The sequence below is a fragment of the Rhinopithecus roxellana genome, chromosome 6 (genome assembly GCF_007565055.1).
Source record: "Rhinopithecus roxellana isolate Shanxi Qingling chromosome 6, ASM756505v1, whole genome shotgun sequence".
In the NCBI taxonomy this organism is placed as follows: Eukaryota; Metazoa; Chordata; class Mammalia; order Primates; family Cercopithecidae; genus Rhinopithecus; species Rhinopithecus roxellana.
Genome location: NC_044554.1, coordinates 133,039,047 through 133,063,453, shown reverse-complemented (window position 1 = coordinate 133,063,453; position 24,407 = coordinate 133,039,047). Strand labels below are relative to the sequence as shown.

Here is a 24,407-nt window from a genome sequence, read left to right as displayed (position 1 = left end):
AGTGAATCCTGGATGAGGGATTGGGAGTTTGGAGATAAGAGGCCAAGGAGAATCTACACCATGTCCTGTGCCCAGAGAATCATGCCTGTGGGCTTAGAGGGATGACAAATCCATGGAGCATCAGCAGAAGACACAGGTCAGAGCACAGAGTAACTGCAGCCACAAAACAAGGCACAAACACAAGCAGGGAAGAGCACAGGCAGGCTCAACAGTGAAGATGGGGAAACCAAAAGCCCTAGAAATGGCAGCAGTCCCTGCAACCTCACCCCCTTTTTCCCTTAGAAAATATTCTCTCCCTTGCCCACGATCCATTATGTGCATATCCTAGCACCCAGACAGTCTAAGCGATTCAATTCATCTATTTGCAGAGTACATTGGAAAGAACAACTACAGAGTATTCACTCATCTATTCTCCTAGCTGAGGCAAGGCAGCTCCCGGCACATGGCATGCAGAGCAGGGCCAATGAAGAAACCAGTCTGTCGGGGGAAGCCATGGTTACCTGCAGTGTTCCTTTAGCATCTTTGCCAATAGCTCTGGACCGCCACCTCCTTTGTGGTCTTTTTTCCTTTTTGGGACTTTCAAAAGCTCCACCCTTTGTTTCAAAACAGGAAAGAGAGCACAGACAGTAAAGTCCACCAAACCGACAAGGATAAATGCATAGCAAGGTGACTACCTCCATCCCCTTGACTTTGGCTGAAGCAACTGACCACAGCATCCCACTGTTAGTGAAAGGCTGGGAGGAGAAAGGAAAGCAGAAGAGGGCCAGAATGTCAACAGAAGAGGAGTCGGGCTCACCTGGATGGCGTTGATAGCTGGTGCCGAGTATGTCCGATGCAGGACATCCATGCTTTGCAGGAGCTGGCTCATTTCTACCAGGTAGGCATGACAGTGTGCCAGGTCTGTGGGGGAAAAGAGGACAGTGCTCACAATGGTCCACTAGCAAGAGGGATCGCTGTGCTGTCCCCATGCCAGCTACTTTTCCTTATTTATCTGTGGTTGATTTTCTTTTTTCATCTGTAAGGATCGGAAATTTTACTTCCCTTTTTACAGGAAAGGCTGTAGACTCTAGTGGTTAAGGGCACGAATCTTGAGAACCAGGCTGCCTCAGTTTGAATCCACTTAATGAACTGTAACTATTGAGAAAATTGCAAAACTGCATGCCTCAGCTTCCTCATCACAAAGATGGGGACAATTATACATGTAGATCACAAAACAGTTGTGAGAATTAAATGAGTTGATATTGCAGAGTTCTTAGAAGAGTGTTTGGCACAGAGTAAAAACTAAATAAATCAGCCATCATCATCATCATCATTATTAAGTTTAATCCTGTAGGAATATGCTGACGCTATCCACTTGTCAGGACCTAATGCACATTAATAAAACTAAAATGAAAGTTGTACCAGTCTCTAAGGAAAACTTTATCAATCACGGACCTGCCTGAGGATCATAATGAGCCTCTGCAGATGGACCTGAGCAGACATAAGAAGACTCTCCAACCAGATCCCAGTCGCTAACCCAAAAGATAGTCCATAATTTGCTGTTCGCTGGATGCTGATGGATGTTTCTGCTAAAGAATACAGGCCCAAATGCCTTAGGCTAGAGGCTCTCACACTTTGATATCATCAGGATCACCTGGAGACCTTGTTAAACCATAGCTCACTGGGCTCTACCCCTAGTTTTTGATTCAGTACATCCGGGTTGAGCCTGAAAATGTGCATTTCTGATAAGTTCCCGGGTGGACGCTGCTGCTCCAGAGACAAGGCTCCAGCGACTGCTTTGACAAGCTGTCACTCGGTAAAGCTCATGAGTGATGTTTATTGGAGGGGCAAAGCCTACATGGTCCCAAGGGTGATACTACCTAGATTCAACAAGAGATAATGCAATTTTCAAGGCTGCCTCTTGTATCTTTCTCTAACAGTGGTTCTCAATCATGGCTACACTTTTAAATCAATTGGAGAAATCTTCTAAATTATATATGCCTAAATCCCACCCCCAGACAATTCAATCAGAACACTCCCAATCCCGCTGTGGATCTTTTCGGTTTTTAGTTCCCTAAGTCAGTCTTGGCTAATTAAGGTTGAGAATGCTGAGCTTCCTTATGGCAGGCGCCTTATCAAAATCACTTGGGGAACTTTGGAAAATTAGTGATACCAGGGCCCTACCTCAGACCAATTTAAAGAGATGATTTGAGACAGAGGACTGGGAATGGGTATTACTGCATTTTAAAAGTCCTCTGGGTGATTCTAATGTGCAGTCAGGGTACAGAACACCTAAGTCGTGAAGATCTCCATCTGATCACCCCCTCACCTCTAGCACAATGATTCTCAATCTTGGGTGTGTGTCAGACTCTGCCCTTGGAGACTGACTTAGAGGCCCATGTGGAAATCAGGCATCAGTATCAGGCATCAATACTGAAGGAACAGAAGAAGAAACCTGTCTGCATGTACAGCCAGGTGAAGATGCAAAGATCTGCAAGGAGAGTGTCTCTTGTTGATGATGGGTACAACCTTTACAAGCAAAATATGGAAGAGAATGTGGACAAGCAAAGGGGAAGGACACAAATGCACCTGAAGTGTAAACACCAAACCAGTATCATCTAATAGCCACGACAGAAAGCAGAGGTTTCAAGTCACTCTACCTTTGGAGCATTTTTCCATGTCCTCTGAAGACTGTAACCATAATGGAACTCGTGTCTCACCACCGCAAGAAAATGATACATTGCTTCCAGTTTGAAATAAATTCTGCTTTGATATACTGCTACGCTGTTCCACAGATGACAAAAGCACATTGTAAATGGAAACAGAACCAAGCAGGGACATGTTAAGGTAAAGGATAACAGAGTGGGTTAGTCACTAATGGATACCATTTGCCTATAATGAGGAAGGAGCTTCTAGCTAAGTACTAAGACCTCTGACTATCACCCTGGTTTGGCCATACCATGCTATGATATGGCATGCTTGAATGGTGGACCTTATTTTCTTCTTTTATCACATATTAATAATAACACCAAAACAATAATATAAATGTTTGCAACTATTTTGCAATCCTGCATAGCTACATGCATACCTACTGTAGTTTACAACCAGAAAAGGAAACCAAACTCAAACCAGTCAGGACAAAGCTAGTTCATTCAGAGATGCTAAATTCCTCCTTATTCTTCAGTCACTGTCCCCCCCAAATAATAGATGCTCATCTGGTCTTGCTTCTGACTCAGTGGGCAAACAGACTAATTAAATACCACCCCAAGCCTACCTGCTTGTCCCTGAAAACCTTTCCTTCTTCGGAATTAGCTCCCAAGATAGGACTCCACGAAACAAAGCCACCCCGTTCTCAGATTCATTATTGGCAAAACACTCATTACCTTCCTACTTGAAATGGAGTCAAACACCCCAGATGCAGAGTCTGTGACAGTGGACCCTGAGAAAAAGTGATTAACTTCATGTGGAAACATGGCAATTTCATTCTGACGATACATTCTGTGATGGCGAAGTTTCGATACCCACTCATCAAAGACTTCTTCTGATTTGACCTATGATGTATTCAATTGAAAAAAGGAAAGAAGAGAATCACTCACGGGAAGGAACAATTACTCATCAAATTGAGGCCACTCCCGAAATCCGCTTTTTCAGTTGGTACATAATTTCAACAGCCAGGCGCAGTGGCTGATGCCTGTAATCCCAGCAATTTGGGAGGCCGAGGAAGGAGGACCACTTGAGCCCAGGAGTTTGACACCACCCTGGGCAACATGGTGAAACCCTGTCTCTACAAAAAATACCAAAAAAATTAGCCAGACATGGCGACACACGCCTGTGATCTGAGCTACTCGGGAGGCTGAGGTGGGAGGATCACTTGGGCCTGGGAGGTTGAGGCTGCAGTGAACCGAGATTGAGCCACTGCACTCTAGCTTGGGTGGCAGAGGGGGACTCTGCCTCAAAAAAAAATACATAAATAAGAAAAGGAATGGAGAAATAGGCTCTCATTGACTGTTTACATTGATGTGGTCCACAGGAACAAGTTTGAGAAAGAAATGCAGAGTAAAAATGATCTTTATAAAGTATGTATTTTGGCTTTCTATGAGTGAATCCAACTGTTATTTATTTATTTATTTATTTGTTTGTTTGTTTGTTTGAGACGGAGTCTTGCCCTGTCGCCCAAGGCTGGAGTGCAATGGCCCGATCTTGGCTCACTGCAACCTCCACCTCCCAGGTTCAAGCAATTCTCCCACCTCAACCTCCCGAGTAGCTGGAATTACAGGCATGCACCATCACGCCCAACTAATTTTTTGTATCTTTAGAGTAAAGACAGGGTTTCACCATGTTGGCCAGGCTGGTCTTGAACTCCTGACCTTGTGATCTGCCTGCCTTGGCCTCCCAAAGTGCTGGGATTACAGGCATGAGCTACCGCGCCTGGCCTGTTATGCTATTTTTAAGAAAACAGAACACTGCCAATCATATTAAGCAACAAATAAATTGAAATTTATATTTATCTGCCTCTTAAAGCATTTCTAAGTTCTCTAATCCCAGCTTCTCTATCCCTACTGAAAATATGAGCACCATTTTTCTTTTTAAACTCTTCTCTAATTCAGACTTTTCAGATCAATCTTTTCTGAACTGGAATGAATTAGTAAATTCTTCCTAAAATATTTAACCTTGTTCATCTCTCCAACAAAGAATACATTGCTGAGGAGTATATGTGATATGGTTTGGCTGTGTTCCGTGTCCCCACCCAAATCTCATCTTGAATTCCCACATTTTGTGGGAGGGACCTGGTCAGTGAGAGACAACTGGATCACGGGGGCAGGACTTTCCCATAGTGTTCTCGTGGTGGTGAGTGGGTCTCACAAGATCTGGGGGTATTATAAAGCGGGGTTTCCCTGCACAAACTCTTTCTTTTTGCCTGCCACCATCCACAGAAGATGTGACTTGCTCCTCCTTGCCTTCCGCCATGACTGTGAGACCTCCCCAGCCATGTGGAACTGTAAGCCTATTCACCTCTTCCTTTTGTAAATTGCCCAGTCTTGGGTATGTCTTTCTCAGCAGTGTGAAAATGAACTAATATAATATGTTAATGAACATGAAGGTTATCTGAAAGAACATTTCTCCCACTCTCAGAAATAAAGCACTGTACAGCAATATTATTTTTCCAACTTTTTTTCCTCTCATACTCACAAACCTTTAGCCATTCTCTCCATAAATGAGCAATTATCAATTTCTAATTTCCATGAAGAATACTGTTTGTAACTAGTAGTTTTTATTTAAAGATATTTCAAACATTTATAAAAATATATGTGATATATAGAAAAAGAATATAACAAGCACCTATATACCACAAATATTTCCTAAAAGTCAATTTTGGCCAGGCACGGTGGCTCACATCTGTAATCCCAGCACTTTGGGAGGCTGAGGAGGGTGGATCACGAGGTCAGGAGATCGAGACCATCCTGGCCAACATGGTGAAACCCCGTCTCTACTAAAAATACAAAAATTAGCTGGGTGTGGTGGTATGCACCTGTAGTCCCAGCTACTCAGGAGCCTGAGGCAGGAGAATCGCCTGAACCCGGGCGGGAGAGGTTGCAATAAGCCGAGATCGTGCCACTATACTCCAGCCTAGGTGACAGCGAGACTTAGTCTCAAAAAAAAAAAAAAAGTCAGTGTGTGTGTGTGACAATGCATTGATATTTTCAAAGTAAAAAAAATGATAGATAACCATATATTAGAACACTAAGACTTATGAAGCTGTAATTTAAGATACTCCAAAAGGATGCACAGTAGGATAACTTCCAAGACGAAAAGTTCAGGTCAATTTGTGAAAATCTTTACTAATGCCAGAGATGAGAGCTAGGATATGCAAATAAATGCCAGCAATATCACTCACTGAGGAACTGTTAGGTTGGCTCTAGTGCTGATTGTTAGAAGTACCTATAAGACTGGAAGCACCTGCAGGGGCTTTTTAATGTGTCATTTACAGGAAGAAGCAATACAAACAGACTCACACCTATTTGTCTCCCCTAAATTATGTTCTTGAAATGTATTTCATTTCCCAGATGTGGTTAAGAGGAATTTTACAGGAATCTTGTGTCATCCTTTGCTCTGATCTATTCTCAGAGGCCCTTATAAGTCAGTGCCCAAGCACTCATCTGAACTCACTTTTTTATCAGTTAAACAAGGTAGAAAAATAAGAGCACTATATTAAATAACTGTCCAGGGTCCTGTTCCAGTCTCTCAAGTAGTTCTAGGGTCGTGGGTGAACAGCCGCTTAATCTCTCTGCCATCCAGGATCCCTTATCTATAAAATAAATGGGATCAAACAGCCCACAATTTAAAACTGCCTGACTGAGTCTATTAACTAGAACCCTCAAATAACTATACTTGGCTACGCTAAGAATCAGAGCTGATGTTCAAAAGAACGAACAAGAAACCAAACAGAAATTAAAGCAAATCACATAGAGAAATATTAAACTGCGTTTATCACAGTATTAGCATTCAATATATTTTAGGGTATTCTAACCCTTTAAAAATTATTAATTCATAATTACTTTTATTTTGTTAACCAGAATAGTGGGCAAATAAGAACCTATTAATTCCTGACCATGTCAAAATACAGAGCTAAGATTCATTGAAAGTACCTGGAGAAATAACCTAAACTATTCTAGTGGAGACCAATCACTGCAACAGAATAAAGGATAGTATTCTTTCTTAAATTTCTTTTTTCTCTTAAGATATAGGCTTTTCCCTCCCATACTTCACACCAGTCATTTGCAGCCAGGGGTGGTTTTATCCTCTAGGGAACGCCTGGCAATGTCTGGAGATATTTTTGGTTGTCATAACTGGAGAAGGATGCTACTGGCATCTAGAGAGAGGGCAGGTGGCAGGGACACTGCTCAACATCCTGCTATACAAAGTCAGCCTCCCACAACAAAGCATTATCCAGCTCACAATGTCAATGGTGCTGAGGCTGAAAAACCTTGCTTTACACAATTAGCTACACCCAGAGATACAGTTAGGCTAGGAAATAGTGAAGATTTGACTGTCTTGCCCATTCAACCAACCACAGGTATGTGGTCCACACAGCTCAATCACCACACACATGCCATAGAGAGGACAGGGACACACTGAGACAAGGAGCTCATGATCTCATGCTTTCATTTTCCTAATCCTCGGGCCCCATTCCCAATATCTCAAGTAATTTTCCCAAGTAAGAAAACAGTCTTAGTATTTTCTCAATTAATTTCTAACATTCGGGTACCATCCAACAAGCACATACAATAACTACACTTCCTGAGTTTACCCTGGGCCAGGCACTAGGCCAAGTTTTCTACATGCAGCCCGACAAGATGAGTGTTATAATAATTTTCATTTTGTTTTAGGTGAAAAAACTGAGACTTTCAGAGATAAGTAATTTGCCAAAGTTCAATGGCTAGTGAGTAGCCACATCAAGATTTGAACCAGATCTAGATCTCACGCTTCATGCTTTGACTATCTCTACCATCGGCAGGAGAGACAGCACAAGAGGGTAAGCAGCTTTGAAGTACTATTTGGGAACCCACGCTTTAGGGGAAAAATTCCTGACATTTCACTACAATATTAGAATTTTAGTGGGATTCCTATAAAATTAGCCAAAGTGATAAAACAGGTCTCCATGGCCTAAATGTTATATATATTTCAGGAACACATTTTAACCTATAGTAAATGGTTCTTCACTAAAGATGTGACTGCCTGAGTGGAGATGGTTCGGAAACAACATTTTTCATTGTTGACTGTTGTCACAATCACTGGGGGCAGGCTGGTATCTAGGGGATGAGGTGACCAGGAGGCTAAACCTTCAAGCAGTGCTGACAGTCCTGCACAATGACATCCCATTCAAATACCAACACTGTCCATGAGAAACACTTTGGTAATGAAGGTCTTCTACATGTTGGCTGAATCCCCACAAGGCATCACCAACAGTATAATAACTGACAATCCTTCCCCAACGTAAGTCAACTCTGCACAGTGGGAAGCAGCCTCACCTTCAGATGGTAGATGTGCTCCTCGGTGTCAAGGTCTATGCATTTTGATGACTTCTTTACAGACATCACTGAGAGCCCGACGTCAATGCAGCCATGCAGCTTCTCTCTCTCTATCTGCAGAGGTACCAAGAGGGTCACTTGGGAACCATGGTGTTAAAAGCAGCAGTCACAACCCTGACACACCCTTCCACACCCACTGACAGTAAAATCACAAACACTGCGACTTGAGCCAGGGCTGAGTTACGTGCTGGACGTGCACTGTCTTCCTGAATCTCTGAGGTAGGAAGTACTCTCCCCATTTTACAGATGAAGAAACCGGGGTACAGAGGGGTTAAGTAACAAGCAGTTTACACAGTCAGGATGTGAGGGAGCAAAAGAGTCAACACTGTGGGTTGACTCCCATAGCAGTGAATTCACCCGTCAACTGCACTGCCTCCCGCTGAATTAGTTTCTGGTGTCTGCATTCATTTAGAAGTGATGCATTAATAAAAGAAGTGAGAGCAGGGGACTGAGAGGACAGGAAAGGAAGAAGGGAGAAGAGCAGGACTCCTTCAAGGGGCAGGACAAATGGTCATTCAGAGCCCTCACACACCAACTGCCTGGGATTAATTTGAAAAGGAACTTCTTCACCCAGGGCCTTCTCCCCTGAACCCCTTGGTCACAGTACAAGAGAGAGGGACGCCCTATGTTTTGTTCCTGTTATCTAGCTGCGAGGATGTATTCTCCCACCCGGGGAACTCCTTAGCACAACCTTAAGACCAGAACAGACCTTTGCATGCCCAGAGAGTGTTGGGGGAGCCCCTGCACCTGGACCTGGTGGAGGAACTGAGCCTGCCTGGAACCCAGAGCTCAGACAGAAGTGATTCCCCTTTATGATTTCCAGTTCTGAGAGAAGCTACCCTCAACTATATGCACTCTCATCTCTGAGCTGACGGTTACCCCTTTAGGATTCTTCAATACCACACCGGGCCCACGAAAAGACTTACATCAGTTTGGCTCTTGGCATATTTCAAGATTCCTTTGTCCAGATAGAAGAATCTCTGTGGGGAAGAAAGTATTATTAATTAAGACATTCAATTTAGGTGCCCTTTTCTTGGTCTCAAATTACAACTAGAAATTAAATATGAGTGCCTAAGAACCAGGTGCTGAGTGTCAGGGCAGTGTGAATGCAAATAAAGGGGAGGCCAAGACCAACCTTACCTTGTGCCAGCCTTTTAAGGGCCATTTCCTCTTTTTCAGCAAAAATCCTTTCTGAACTGGTGGCTCCTGGGTGTAACTCATCTCCCCTCTCAGTCCTTCCACCACTTCCCAGCTGTCCTGTTCCAGCAAAAAAGTTGATGTTAAATGTCTACCTTTTTGAAAAATAATAATGGTAAAAAGCACTGCGTCCTATCAGTAAATTTATTCAAGATGGGGGGGCTGGCTGGGTTTGTTGGGGAGAAGAAATCCAAATTTAATTTCCATACAGTCCCTGGGCTTCATAGATTTAATTCTATAATTTAGTGGCATCAAATTTCAGTTTTTTTAAAGCTCTTTTTTTGAGAAGAGAATGTTTCCTTCGGTGTTTGAACCTTAATAGGCACAGCTAAATGTAAAGATTTTCCTGTAAGTTCTATTTTTGTTCACTTTGACATTACCATGCAATTACTGTTTGCTCAGCACTAGACTTCAGTCTGAATTTTAACCAGAAGAGAGAGTGTGTGTGTGGTGTGTTGATGGGGGAAGGAAGTTGGTTTAAGAATTGGCTAAAAAGTATGAGACAATGCAAATCAGTAAATATGACAACTTGGTTGAAATAATTATTTTGTTGAAAATCAGCATCCACAAATTCTAGGTATTTAAATGTACCGGAAATCTGGATGCATTAAAAGTATATTTTTGCAACAAGAACTTTCACTCTTTTTTCCCAGAAATTTGTTTTTTCCATCTTTTTTTGTTTCAAAAAATTTTCTTTCTTTGGCCAATTATTACAAACAGTTTTTACAACTAATCTTCTACTATTGGCTATTTAGGTTATTTCAACTAATTGAAAAAGAATTTTAAAAGAAATAAAAAAGAAAAACACTAAAAGTTCTGAAAATTTACTTTTAAATACTTAAAAAGGAATACATCATTGCTAATCACCTGAAGATAAACCAAAAGTGGCAATACTTCAGTGACTGGGAGAGTTTATTTTTATTATTATTTTTAAATTTTTTACTGGGATATAATTTACATGAAATGCACGAATCTTAAAGAGTATGCCTTGATAAATTTATACATTTATACATATACTTAGTAACTGCCAGCCAGATCCAACAGAAAATATTTCCAACACAGGGTAATTAAGTTTTGACAAGCATGACACTTTAGCCAAGATTTCACCTGGACTAACTTGCTCTGAGTCAAATCTCCAGCCCACAAGCAGGTGCTACAGACAGAAGCCAAAGGCACTGGGAGATGGACAGTGAGTCTGAACCAGCACCAGGAGGCAGTTAGATTCAAGTCCTGGGACACAAGTGGTCTAATAGGGAGGGCACAGAAACCACACAAGGTCCTGAGTGGCTCAGGCTCAGTTTCTGTGTTGTCCTCAAGTTCAATACGTGGGACCCACCTGCTAATGAGAACCCTTTCCTACGTTAGCAACGGAACTCTTTACATCATGATCGTGATGGGTCTGTCTTCTATCTGATAGCACTTCACTGTGAATCCAATTAAAGGTACATTCCAGAGTTTTAAAATATCACAGTGGTATTCCCAAGATCCAGAGTTGTGAAAGAGACTTCTTCAATGGAAAAAAGCAAAGCTTAGAAAAAAGATCCAGCTTTTAAATTAAATGATTTTTTTAAGGAAGGTAGCAATGTTGAATGAGATTTCTTCATAGCAATTATTACCAATTATTCCAAGTCACTTAATTACACTCAGACAATAAATGCATACAAATAAGTGATGGGAAGTCAGATTTCCTATTACTTAAAAACACCAAAAAAAATCTTACTTGAATTTATTTTAGCTCAGAAAGCCATTCCTCAAAATTTAACACACTTTACCCGTCTAAATGTTAATGAACCTTTAAGGTTGTCAAGTTAAAACTTCCACCTCAAATTTCACCCCCTCCAGTGGAAAATACCATTTAATCCCTAGAGACTCCATAAGGACTCCATCTCACTTTTCCGGAGGTTCACCACTTACTTATGATAATATGTACATGAGATTTTATCATCCCTGCTGGACAGTAGGCTCCTTGAGGGCATAAAGGGTCCAGAGTATTTCTGATTTCCCCACAATGCCTAACCTGCTGTCCTGTGAATAGTATGCATCTGATTGGCAAATGAATAAACTTAGTCTTGGAATAAGTCTGCAAACAGATTTATCTTCTTGGAATGTCATAAATTAGTATGCGTTTGAAGTATGCCCAGTATCTTTGAGCCAAATGACTATTTACAAATGAGATACAATGCATCCATATTTGTTAAAGAAGGGGATGTGAGTGTTGTTGTCATTGTTAAATAAAAATCCAAGACTTAAAATCCTCTGGAAAGTACTCTAAGTGGATCAAGTCCTTTTGATTTGTTTGTTTTAAGAGTCCCAGGCAGAAGCAACCTGCAGAGCAGTAATACTAAACAATCATGCACATCTGCTCAAAACACTCGATTGTTCTGAGCAAATACCAAGAGGAATCGGACGTTATTGCATCCTTTACAAAACTGAAAAAAAAAGGAGATAAGATCATACCTGTAAGTTTAAAAGAAAACAAGAATTAGATCTGAGAACTATTTCAAAAATTCCTGTTAGAACTGGATTGTTCCTCCTCCTGAGACAGAGTGCATTCCTATCAGTGAGCCATCAAGGAGCGCAGGGAATTAAAGCACATCTCTTGGCCCTTAACATAAATAAACAAACAAAAATAGGAGGTGATTTTTTTTTCCTACAAAATATTGTGTTTTCTTCATTTTATCTTCCACCTAGGGTCAGAACTTGAAACTGTTACCAGGTTGGAAAAGCCAGATTTGAAATATTTAAGAAAGTGAAGACTCTCCTTGGCTAAAAAAGCAATGCAACCAACTCCTTTTCTGGACTCGACATCCAAATCTGACCCCCCCGCCCCACCGCCAACTCCCCTGTCACTGTCCATGAGTCATGAGGCCAACATCTAGCCTGGTGGTCCTCAGTGAGGTTGTGAGTGTTCCCTCGGGACCACTGTGGAATCCTGGAACCACTTTTGGTTGTGACAATGATAAGGAGATGCCTCTGGCCTGGAATGGCTGGGAGCCAGGAATGTTAGAAGTCCCACAATGCCTTGGTCTTGCACAATGAAAATGCTGTCCCACACCCCAAAGACTTCCCAAAGTGCCATTAGCCATTTCCGTAGGTGAAATGTACTTAAAATCACTTGAGCATGGAACCGAACTCTGTTTCACACATACATCAAAGTATTTTCGCATGGTTTTTTGCACTCTTGGGATGTAAGTGCTGAGTAACTGAGGGAAGACTGTATTTTGTTCTTGTTGGAACTTTACCAAGTGTCTCCCACTATTTTAGAGAACGACGTTGCTGAAGGCCATGCTATTTGAGTTATTAATACAGCACACCTGTATCCTCTCCATTTGCAGTGGTCCCTTTCTATGTATAGGTATATCTGATCACTTCATTATGTCTTCTGGTGTGGTCATGCCTGGGCTTTTACATATTGAAATGTATGCTTTAACATTAACCACATTCGTTGAATTTTCCTTTATATTACAGTGAAGCATGATGCTGACATTTTCAAAATTATGTATTCAAGTAGGTGACATTAATAATGAATTTCAGCTGGACATAGTGGCTCATGCCTGTAATCCCAGGACTTTGGGAGGCTGAAGCAGGACGAACGCTTGAGCCCAGGAGTGTAAGGCTACAGAGAGCTATGAGCACACCACTGCACTCCAGCCTGGGTGAAAGAGTGAGACCCTGTCTCTTAAAAAAAGTGTGTGTGTATATATATATATATAATTTTTAATATATAAAAAATTATATACATTATATATATTTACATATATAAATTATATATATACGCACACAAATTTACAAGAGAGTAAAGCAATCATTAAAATACTGGTCATAATAAGAGGACATTGGTTACGTGGATGACAGGGTTAGGACCACTAATGAACTTGGTGCAAATTCTGTGTGCCGCTGTAAGAAAGAATACTAGGCCAGGACACAGCATATGTGAAATCACTTTGAAAATTGTAAAGGCTTTAATATTTTCTTGTAAGTAAGTCCTGTTGGTTCCATCTTCAAAATGTGTATTTTCTACTTCCTTCCTCTCGATTCCTCAGCCATCCTAACCTTGGCTCTCATCCATTCCATTAATTCCTCACTTGCACTAAAGTCAACAACCACTTATGGGGCCTTGTTGTGTCCTGTCCTTCATGCAATATAAAAATGAGTGTGACAAAATGGTTGTCTTTATTTCCACTTTGGCGATTTACTTATATTTTGGCCTCCCAGAATCTTCTCTTGATCTTTACCAACCATGCGAACTCTTCGGGATTTTAGTTTGGTTTCTACCTCCTTCCATGAAATTCCTAAATTATCCAAACCACATCAGTCACATATTCCTGTAAATCACATTATTATTACTGCCCATTACCAAATAATTTAGCAATTAATTAACTTGTAAGGTTTTTTTTTCTTCCCTTTCATTTTTATCTCCAGTGCTTTCGTCTTTTCTTCCCACACTATCGCAGTGACCATTTTTTCAACCTGCTTAGAATCTTAGTAAAGTACTAAGTATATACATAGTAGGAACTAAAATATTTCTCCTGGTTTATTCATTGTTGGGGTCTCAAACCGAGAAAATAAGTTCTCAAACCAAGTAAATGGCACTGAGTAGCTGGCTTACAAAGAAATATTAAGCTGTATCCACAATTCTGCACAGCATGCCATTTAAATATACAGCGGGGTCGGCTGAAATAATACATAAACATAACAATATAAGCAATAATAATATAAAATAATTGGAGAACACTTTCTAGCTCCATGAAAGTAGGAACCTTTTCTGTCTTGTTCACTACTTAAAATAGTGCATAGTAGATATTAATAAATATGTTGAAAGAATAGAGCAATTACAATAGCTAACACTTATTAAACATCTTCTATATTTCAGATAATGTGCTAAACACCATACTTACATGATCATGTTTAATTCTTGCACAACCTTTGAGATTAGATTTATTATTCTTTATTTTTTGCATGTGGAAACTGAGGGAGAGAGAATTAGGTAACTTCTCTGATGTTATAAAACCAAGTGATGAAGCCACCTGACTGCAGAACTTACATTTTTAATCATTCTGTCACATATTATAGCATACTGCATTTTTACTGTAGTTTAAGTATGTAAATTCTGATGAAGAAAAAGGAGTAAATCCCATTGGGTAGAGGAACAGTGGAGGGTCGAGACCTTGAGACAATTGGAAGGAGTTAAGAAACAGTGCAGTATGGATGGAGGCAAGTTAGGTCTTCAACCCTGCTCAGAGCTACCATTTTCCCTATCCTAAAGTCCCACCAAACAGGGAAGGGAAATTAGCCTGTGCATTTTAAGGCTGCCAAGTCTTTGCCATTCATTTTTTTCGTATCTGGAAAGCCTGCCCCATTTCTTAGCCTGGTCAATTCTCATTTAGGTCCAAACCTCCTCCCTGGATGACAGTCACCTTGCACTGTCAGCCTCCCTAGCTAGAACATGAGCTCAGTGAGGACAGGGACTGTGTCTTATTTATTACAATACTACTACCTGGGAAATAGGGGCTGAAATAAATATTTACTGAATGAGTCTGCAAAGCAAGGGGGGTATCAAAAGAATCCCCGAGAACCTTCAGGACGTGGGACTTTAATAACGTGTGCTGGATTAGAATGAGTTGGCACTCAGGACAGAAAACAAGAGGGATGTTGATTTCTTTTGGCTAAAGGAACCAGGACTTAGGAGTGTCTCCTGGTGACCCATGAGTAGGGCACGCACCTTGAGCTGCATATCCTGAGACACAGTACAGGGTAGACTTGGGCCCTTGGGGAAATCAAGGCCCTGCTGACTTAGCCCAACACGGCTGCACTGATGTCTCGTCCTGTGGGGTGTCAAGCTTAAAGGTCACCATGAAGACCAGATGGAGAGAGAAACATGGGAGGGGTTGGGGGATGTGGCCTCTTAAGGTTTTTGCTTGAGTTTTCACTGAAGACAGTCTGGCGCTGTCATCTGGCACTAAATTTAGTCTGTTTTACTGAATGTCTGAAAAGTGCCAAAGATAGAAAGCTGCTTTGTGATTGCAAAGGCAGCTAAGCGTTTATTCATGCTCATGTGCTGGCCAAGTTAATTTCCATATTGCTGAGTGCACGAATTGAAAGCACTTCCCTTCAGCACAGCTGTTTCCACAGGCACCTTTCAAATGCTGAATCCTCAGTCACTACCCTTGCAGTGATGTCAGAAATAGAAAACAATTTAAACTTTTATTCTTCTTGCAGCTGAAGAGTGTTGGGGAAGAAAGTTTTGTGGTTGCCTCTCTCAGGCATGGTTGGAAAACGGGTGTCCTGATTACTTGTTTAATCTGTTTATCAGTTTTTTAAAAATCACAAGGCAATCATGTAATTTAATCTGTCTTTGATGATTTTAAAGGCATTACAGGATCTTCTACAGCCTATTAAGAAAGGCTAACAATCATCAGTATTATCTTTTATGATTGTTTTATGAACACTGACAATACTTGTCGATAGATTTTCAATTAATAGAATGACAGCTTTAACTGATGCTAGACCAAAACTGTACTCACATTTCAATCACTGAGAGCTGGAGTTGCTGTTTCTTGTTAGATGTTTCTCAGCTATGGTTGTTTGTTTATTTGTTTAGCACCAGCAGGTCTGATAGCAATGGCAATTTTTAAGAAAAGAAAAAATTAGCTGGGAGAAAGGTAGTGTATGAGCTCTCACTCAGTGCTTCTCAAACTGTAATTTGCATGTCAATCACTTGGACATCTTGTTTAAAATGCAGATTTAAATTCAGTACGTCTGGGGGAGGCCTGAGATTCTGCACTTGCACAGATGAGGCTATCACTGCTGCTGGACCATAAGCCCAACTTGAGTAGCCACATTTCAGGACACCAGGCTGTCTCGAAAAATTGGGATTTGACTTGACAGACTCTGAGGGCAAAACCAGGACTAATGGGTGGGAACTACAAAGCCCTGGATTCTAGCTCTGCCTAAAGGATGGGTTGTCTTACTATCTACTGAGTGCTATGAAAAATAACAAAAACGACATGGCTGCTCTATGAAAGTGTCTGGAGTGTTCCGTCAGAGGCTGTGGCCACTTGGCAGAGGCACCACAGAGAAGATTCCAAGACTGGCAGGGAGTTTAGAACAAGTGAGCTACGAGATCCTTTCTAAATCTTCTATCATAAACTCATGCTGGACTAAACAGCAGCATTTGCGTTAGCCCTATAACCTCGGGTACAATTCCTGACTTTGGAATCTAAGTGAGAAAATTAAAGAAAGCAGGAGACTGAGGAATGAAGCTCCCATTTGGGTTCTGATGGCTACATGGGAGTAGCAGTCACTACCTGCCACTGTCACCATCCCTTCTTTCCCTTCACACAGAGATGTAGCTCTCCAATCTCACGCCAGGGCTAGGGAAGTGAATATCCAGATGATTCAGGCCCCAGAATGTTTCAAGTCTTATAACTTGGCTAGCCACAGACCAAAAACACTGGTGCCTTCATTACTTAGATAATGGGAGAATATTCACAGTCTTTGTGGTGAACCCTTGAGAAAGGTAAGGAAAAGCAGTCCTTGCCAGCAGCTGATACTGACAACAGGGAGACAAAACCCTGTGGGCTGCCAGTTCTGTCGGTGGCTCCACCTGAGGTCATTCCCATCCTGAGTTTCCAAAGAGAAAAACGCATTCCAACTGTATTGACCACAGATGGATTTATAGTTAAAACAGCATTAATAAAAACACTTCAATGCATGTATGACTTTTTCCACACTGTTGATTACTCACTCAACATTTATGGCTACAATTACTTTGGCATATTTTTAGGCCCCTCAGATATATTTGGAAATCATTAATATTTGTTAAATATTCCCCTAATGGTATCAAGCCCCGTAAAGCTACAAACAGCATCTTCTATGCATTTTTCTCTCCTCCTAATGCTCTGTTCGGAAAGCAGAGTCTCTTGGACTATTAAGGATGAAAACACCCAGCCCATAAATGTCATTCCTCTCTGGCCATGCAGCCCACTGGGGTGGTGATGGGGTTTTTATAGTTGCTATTGTGGTAGTGATTATAGTTACAAAAGTGACAACTACTATTTTTTTAATATGATGTACCTTGTGGTGATTCTATAATGAAACTATTATTATCCTCATTTTACAGATGAGAAAATTGAAAGTCCAAATTAGTTTGTGCAAGATCACAAACTATTAAGAGGCAGAACCCATTTACAGACTGAGTCTGGAGATCCCACGCAGAACCTTGCAGCTGAGTGTCCACTTTGGACAAGATCACCTAGAAGCACACTAGCACTTAGCTGAGTCCATCCAGGGCCACCTACTGACCCTCCCCTACCAGTCCTGCCTCTCACCCCACTACTCTCTCCCCTAGAGGAACAAGTCTGTCTTTTGTTCCAGGGGCATGTTTCTGCCCTCCATATGCTTGTGGCTTAGTCAATAAAGACAAGGTAGCTCTGAACACCCAAGTAACTCAAGGGTCTCTTCTGGGCTTTTCTCTTCCCTTCAAAGTATACCATAATGATTGGCTTTCCTATACCATCATGGAATATTTAAGTCTCAGAGTGTGACAAAGAATGAGGAAGTCATTTACCCAGCTCTTTCATTTAGAGATGAGAAATCTACGCTGCGTGATTTGTTTGGGGCCACAAAAATGAGTGAGGGGCTTCTGAGGACCAGGACCCAGGTCTTTTGACTCCAACTCATGAGCGCACACCATGTGTGGAGGGGAGAAAAACTCCAAAACAGGCTCCTATGTGAATGGGACTGGGGCCAGAGGTGAGACATTTTTCCTTCTTATATCACCCAGGACTGTTTTAATATTTTACCTTTATTACCTTTTAATTTAAAAAAATTTTCAGTGACATGTCACAGAGCCCTGCCCTTTGGTGTCTGAGCACAGAAGAGAATCACAGACTCTACACTCAGATATAATACTTCTGTATGCCAACTACAGGGCATTCACGATTCTTCAAGGAGACCCACTGCTTTGCTGGACGGCACCAGCTGAGAACAGTGTTCTCTCTTACAGAGTGCTCAAAACTATTTTTTCAGAGCTAATTGAAATTTGCAATCAAAGTAGAGATACATTCTGACTAATCAACACATGCATGACTTAGAATCACAGGAGTAGGTGGCAGAAGTTTAGCACAATAAACTCTTCTTTATCTTGATCCAAATCAGAAGTGTATTATTTTCACAGTGCTACACAACAACTGGTTCTCATAATGAGAACCTAGCGACAATGTTAAGATCTCAGAGAACTTTACAAATCAAAGAAGGAATGACTTTAGTGCTAAGTATGTTATAGTCCAGTTTGTAATGGAGCTTCCCTTTAATAGGGTGGTCCCTGCTCAAAGGTCCAAAGCTCATCATCAGGAACTAGAGATACAAAGACGTAAAATCAAGTGCTGGCTCTCAAGAATCTAACTTACATTACAAATGTTAATAAAAGGGATACCACAATGTTGAAAATTTGTAAATTGCAAATGGGAGATTGACACAAACCTGCTGCAGGAGCTCAGACAGGCATAATCTCCAAGGCCTAGATCCACCTGAGCTGGGACTTCCAGAAAAATTGACACACAGTAAGCAGCAGGGTGTCTTAGATTCTTGAGGCCAACTTGATGAGCAGTCACAAACTTTGGTGGCTGAAATAAACAGATACTTATTTTCTAGTAGTTCTGGAGGCCAGAGGTCCAAAATCAAAGTGTTGGCAGGTCCACGCTCCCTCTGGAGGATCTCAGGGGAATTCATTCATTCCTTGCCTCTCCTAGTTTCTGGGGGCTGCCAGCATTCCATGGCATACCTTGGCTTGTAGCTGCATCACTCCTATCTCTGCCTCCACCATCACATCACCTTTTCCTCTATGTCTGTCTTCTCCCCAACGTGTTTCTTTTTTTTTTTTTTTTTTTTTTGAGACAGAGTCCTGCTCTGCCGCCCAGGCTGGAGTGTAGTGGCCGGATCTCAGCTCACTGTAAGCTCCGCCTCCCGGGTTTACGCCATTCTTCTGCCTCAGCCTCCTGAGCAGCTGGGACCACAGGCGCCCGCCACCTCCCCCGGCTAGTTTTTTGTATTTGTTAGTAGAGACGGGGTTTCACGGTGTTAGCCAGGATGGTCTCCATCTCCTGACCTCGCGATCCGCCCGTCTCGGCCTCCCAAAGTGCTGGGATTACAGGCTTGAGCCACCACGCCCGGCCTCCCAACGTGTTTCTTATAAGGACATCTGTCAGTGAATTTAGGGCCCACCTGGATAATCTGAGATGCCCTCCTCATCTCAAATCTTTAAATTAATTACATCTGTAAAGATCCTTTTTCCAAATGTGGTAACATTCATAGGTTCCAGCATTAGGATGTGGACACATCTTGTTCTTTTAAAACAATGTATATATCTATAGGGTACATGTGCAATTTTCTTACATACACAGTTTGCATAGTGGTCAAGTCAGGGTTTTTAGGGTATCCATCACCATGTACATTGTATTCATTACCTAATTTCTCGTCCTCCTCCTCCCTCCCCCACCCTCACCCTCTGGGTCTCCGTTATCTAGATCATTCCACTCTCTATGTCCACCCGAACACATTTTTTAGCACGCACTTATGAGAACATGTGATATTTGTCTTTCTGTGCCTGGCTTACTTCACTTAAGATAATGACCTGGTCCAGTTCCATCCGTGTTGCTGCAAAATACATGATTTCACTCTTTTTGATGGCTCAACAGTATTCCACTGTGTGTACATATCATATTTTCCTTATCCATTCAATCATTGATGGAAACAGGTTGATTTTATATCTCTGATATTGTAAATACTGCTGCAATAAAAATATGAGTGCAGGTACCTTTTAGATATATGTATTTCTTTTCCTTTGGTTAGATACCCAGTAGATCATACGGCAGTTCTTCTTTCAGTTCTTTGAGAAATGTCCATACTGTTTTCCGATGAGGCTGTACTAATTTACATTCCCACTGACAATGTGAAAGAGTTCCCTTTCTTCTGCATCTTCACCACCATGTTGTTCTTTGTCTTTGTATTAATAGTCATTTGACTGATACAAGATGGTATCTCATTGTGGTTTTGATTTGCATTTCCCTGATGATTAATTATGTTGAACATTTTTTCATATACCTGTTGGCCACTTGTATGTCTTCTTTTGAAAAATGTCTACTCATGTCCTTTGCTTGTTTTTTAATGAGATTATTTGTTTTTTGTTGTTGTGGTTGAGCTGTTTGAGTTTCTTGTATATTTTGGATATTAGTTCCCTGTTGGATGCATAGCTTGCAAATATTTTCTCCCATTTTGCAGGTTGTCTGTTCACTGTTTATTATTTCTTTTGCTGTGCAGCAACTTTTTAGTTTAATTAAGTAGGAAGTGAACATGTTTTTTGATGATTCAACTCACTCCACAGGGCACCAGGGACCACAGGGCACCAGGGACCACTGGGCCAAGATGTGCCAGGAATGTGATTCATCTGAAGTAGGAACAGAGAGGAGGTGATTTAGATGGTGATGTGGGCTTGTGTACAGATGCAGTGGAAAACACAGCTGAACTCGATGGTAGGGCCAGGGTGTAGGTTTTAGAGCAATGTCAGATGACACTAGGGAAGTATTCTGTTGTGCCTCTGTCCTACTTCTTACGCTGTCACTTCTGGACCTTTAGTTTTTTCATATTATCAAATTACTGAAGTAGACTTTCCCCTCCCCAGGAAAGAGCTGTTGAATCGGTCAGTTTAGTTTACATTTGCATCAACAGCTTCTTGAGAACATTCCCTTACCTTGTACAGCTGCTACGCCGTGCTCTCAACCGGAGCATCTGGGCCAGGGTTCTGCCTTCCTGCATCTTAAATGTGCCCACTCCCAACCATGAATAAATATATTTATTTTCTTAAGGCATTCCATGTAGTTTTCATCAAAGTAATATTTCTAAATCTCACCCAAATATATTTGCTGTGATTATTATTCCAGAATTGCAGAACAATACAGACAGTTCAGTAACTTTCCAGAAGTGTTTTAAGAGTTCACTTTCTCGTGATCTTCAGAGTGTGGAATGCAGCTGATAGTCTGTCATCTGTGGATGTGGAAAGGAACAAAGAAGTCCTGACAACTCAAATATGCCATTTGAGCCGATACTTTAACCTTTTCTGATATCAAATGTTTGTTTGTTTCTTATAAGACTTACTCAGAGTGGGAATATATTGAGAACTCAGTCTTATTTCTTCAGCCTTCCTACCTTTGAGGTATGTCATAACCATAGGGGTGGCTAAAAGGTCAGCAGTAAGGAAGAGAAGTAAAAGGCCCAGAAAATGAGAATCTAGAAAACTATACGAAATATATAGTTAATTATTTTTCTCAGTGGGGTCCACTAGAAAAAAGGAAAAAAAAAAAAAAAAAGCTCCAGGCAAACGGCGATCCTAAGGCTACTTCAATCATCCACGTTCCTCTTGGCCCTGCATTCATAAAGATGTGAAATGATGGAGGCTTGTTTAAATAATGACCATTTGTACATAAGGCATGGAACTTGAATAAACTTCTGAAGAAGCCTTCTAGCATCTAAAGAAACCCAGTGCTCTCCAAATAGTTGGTTGCCTGGTCCCCTACCAATTTATTAGCCATGGGACTCCGAACAAATCAGTTAATATCTCTGGGCCGTATTTCCTTTCCACAGTGGGGGAAACATTACAGACCTCACTGAGTTGTGTTGAGACTCCAAAGGGTAGCATGAAAGGATATTATGAGCTGTGAAGATGCTATCGGAGAGTTTTCACTTCCAGTGTCCCATGCTGACTCTTCCTCTGAGAGCAGCCTAGACACAAGCCAAGCTGCCTGCCCCTGTACTGTGCCACCCGCCTCCCAGCTGGAAAGAAGCAGGGAAGCAGCTGTGACACTGCCTAAGGGCTCCCGGGACTCCACTGCTCACAAAAGGCTATATTTATTTGTCAAACACTTACATAGCACTTCCTACTACATGCTCTCCTCAAACTAAGCAATTTACACCTAATAAGAAAACAAGGCACAGAGAGGGTATTAACTTTGAGATCAAACAGCTTATAAACAGCTGGAGACTCAAACACTGGCCATCTGGCTCAAGCATTCATGCTCACTGCCTCTCCTCTTCTATGATCATCATAGAACAATGTGAGACAACCACGATGTTTCCAAGGTCCCTCCTTGATTGGACTGTCTTGTGGTGTTTATTCAGCCTTTACTGAATACTGAAATAAATTTAGAGATACTAAATCTTAGTATCTCTAAAGACATTATGAAATTAAAAGAAATAAATGGGGCCGGGCACGGTGGCTCACACTTGTAATCCCAGCACTTTGGGAGGCCAAAGAGGGTAGATCACCTGAAGGCATGGTGGCACTACAGGAGCACACCTGTAATCCCAGTTACTCAGGAGGCTGAGGCAGAAGAATCGCTTGAACCCAGGAGGCAGAGGTTGCAGTGAGCCGAGATTGCGGCACTGTATTCCAGCATAGGCAACAGAGTGAGACTCCGTCTCAAAAAAAGAGAAAGAAATGGGACTAAGCATTTTCAATACCCAGACAGCTGAAATAACACCTGGACATTAAAGTGTTAATTCTCTTTTCCCTCCTTAGCAAATTCTTCCCTATTCCACTCACCTGTTTTATGAGTTCCGGCCCAGAGCCCAGCCAGGCTGGGCTCCCTGGAGTGCAGTATAATCTAATACCCTGCATAAATAAGCTCTCATCGGGTGACGCTAGGAGAGTTCGAGTCACTGTAGATTAGCAGGGTGACAAGAGTGAATTGCATAATTGTATGGAAACTGACCTAGCAACAGATCTCTCCATTTCAAAACCCCTGCAATCATGAGTGAAGCACTTGTCAATTATTTTGTCAGGATTTACTCTCTACTGCTAACTTCTATGCCAAATGCTAACAATACACTTTAAAAATGAATAGAGGCTGTGCTTTCTTTACAACCCATAGTCTTTCCAGTCAGAGTTGATTTCTTATTTATGATGAACTGTTCAGCTGTCCTGTCCTTCATAGCTTCGTATATCCCTGCTCAGGGCCTTTTAATAACAGGCTCTCAATAGATATTGGTTGAAGAAATAAAACTCAAGGCTATAGGACTCTTTTGATAAAGACAAAGCATATTCAGTCATCTTTATCAAGCTAATCTGTTCTCTGGAATGTGTTACTTTGAAAGTTCTAGAAAGGAAATATAAGGGGCAGTGGGAAAAAGATAAGAGGAAATTGCAATTACTCATATTTTACACATTTTAAAATAGCAATTCTCCCTCCCACTTAGATACTCCTTAACCCACTTAATGTATCTACAAGACTTTGTGAATGGTAATCTTTCTACTGAGCAACTGCATGAATGAATGATTAATTCTAACCCTAACCTAATTCTACTGAGCAACTGCATGAATGAATGATTAAATTCATTCATTAATTTAATCTACATTTACTGAATGTTTTCCATGTGCTAGTCTAGATGCTTCTTATTTACTGTTTCATTTAGTTCTCAAAAGTAAGCAAAATTATCCAAACTTCACAGCTAAAAAGCTGAGACCCAGAATGTGTTAAAAAACATGACAGGGTTATCCAGCAGGAAGCAAAGCCAGTGAGAACACGCATCAGTTTCTAGAGCCAGCATCTTTACTTTTGTTCCAGATGTTCAATAGAGTAGTTCCTTCACAGACCGCAGGTATAGAAGAACATTTATGGATGCTATCATTTGCCAGAATAAAATCAATGGGGAAGCCCTACTTCATTTTATTATAGATCCTCACAACTGTCACTGGAGCAGGGGAACTTAAGAATCTGTGGGCTTTTTTGCTCCCGCATGTTCTCCATGTATACCTGGCCATACATTCTCACCTGCCCCAATAGAAGGATATTTGTCGCTGGTTTTCAATAAATTCAATCCGACGATTTGTATCTTCTACGTGCAAAGCCCTGTCCTAGGTGCTATGAGAAATAAAAGGATGTATACACAGGACCCAGTACTTAAAGAACCATACACTTTTTTAACCAATGAAGCAACTGAAAGAGGAGAGACAATGGCAGTGTTAAGCATGGTATTAGCCAAGCTCAAGGTTCCAAACCAGAACATGTATGAAGGCCTCTCTCAAATCCTGTCGACGGGCCTGGCAGAACTGGGCTGTTCTACTCCTCTGTTCCTAGTCTCTCATGA

General features: G+C 41.3%; 1 protein-coding gene across 5 annotated transcripts in view; it reads right to left on the bottom strand.

Annotated features, from left to right (window-relative positions):
• Window positions 1–24,407, bottom strand: part of OSBPL3 (oxysterol binding protein like 3) — a 183,671-nt gene that overhangs the window by 66,231 nt on the left and 93,033 nt on the right. For 3 of the 5 annotated variants that reach the window (XM_010375927.2, XM_030932420.1, XM_030932422.1), the window contains exons 3-9: window positions 9,210–9,326; window positions 8,996–9,049; window positions 8,010–8,123; window positions 3,363–3,530; window positions 2,640–2,763; window positions 797–900; window positions 501–593 (exon numbers count right to left, since the gene is read on the bottom strand). In XM_010375927.2, coding sequence (XP_010374229.1) covers window positions 501–593; window positions 797–900; window positions 2,640–2,763; window positions 3,363–3,530; window positions 8,010–8,123; window positions 8,996–9,049; window positions 9,210–9,326 — 774 coding nt within the window. The remainder of the gene's footprint in view (window positions 1–500; window positions 594–796; window positions 901–2,639; window positions 2,764–3,362; window positions 3,531–8,009; window positions 8,124–8,995; window positions 9,050–9,209; window positions 9,327–24,407) is intronic. The other 2 variants (XM_030932419.1, XM_030932421.1) reach the window with 1 other exon arrangement.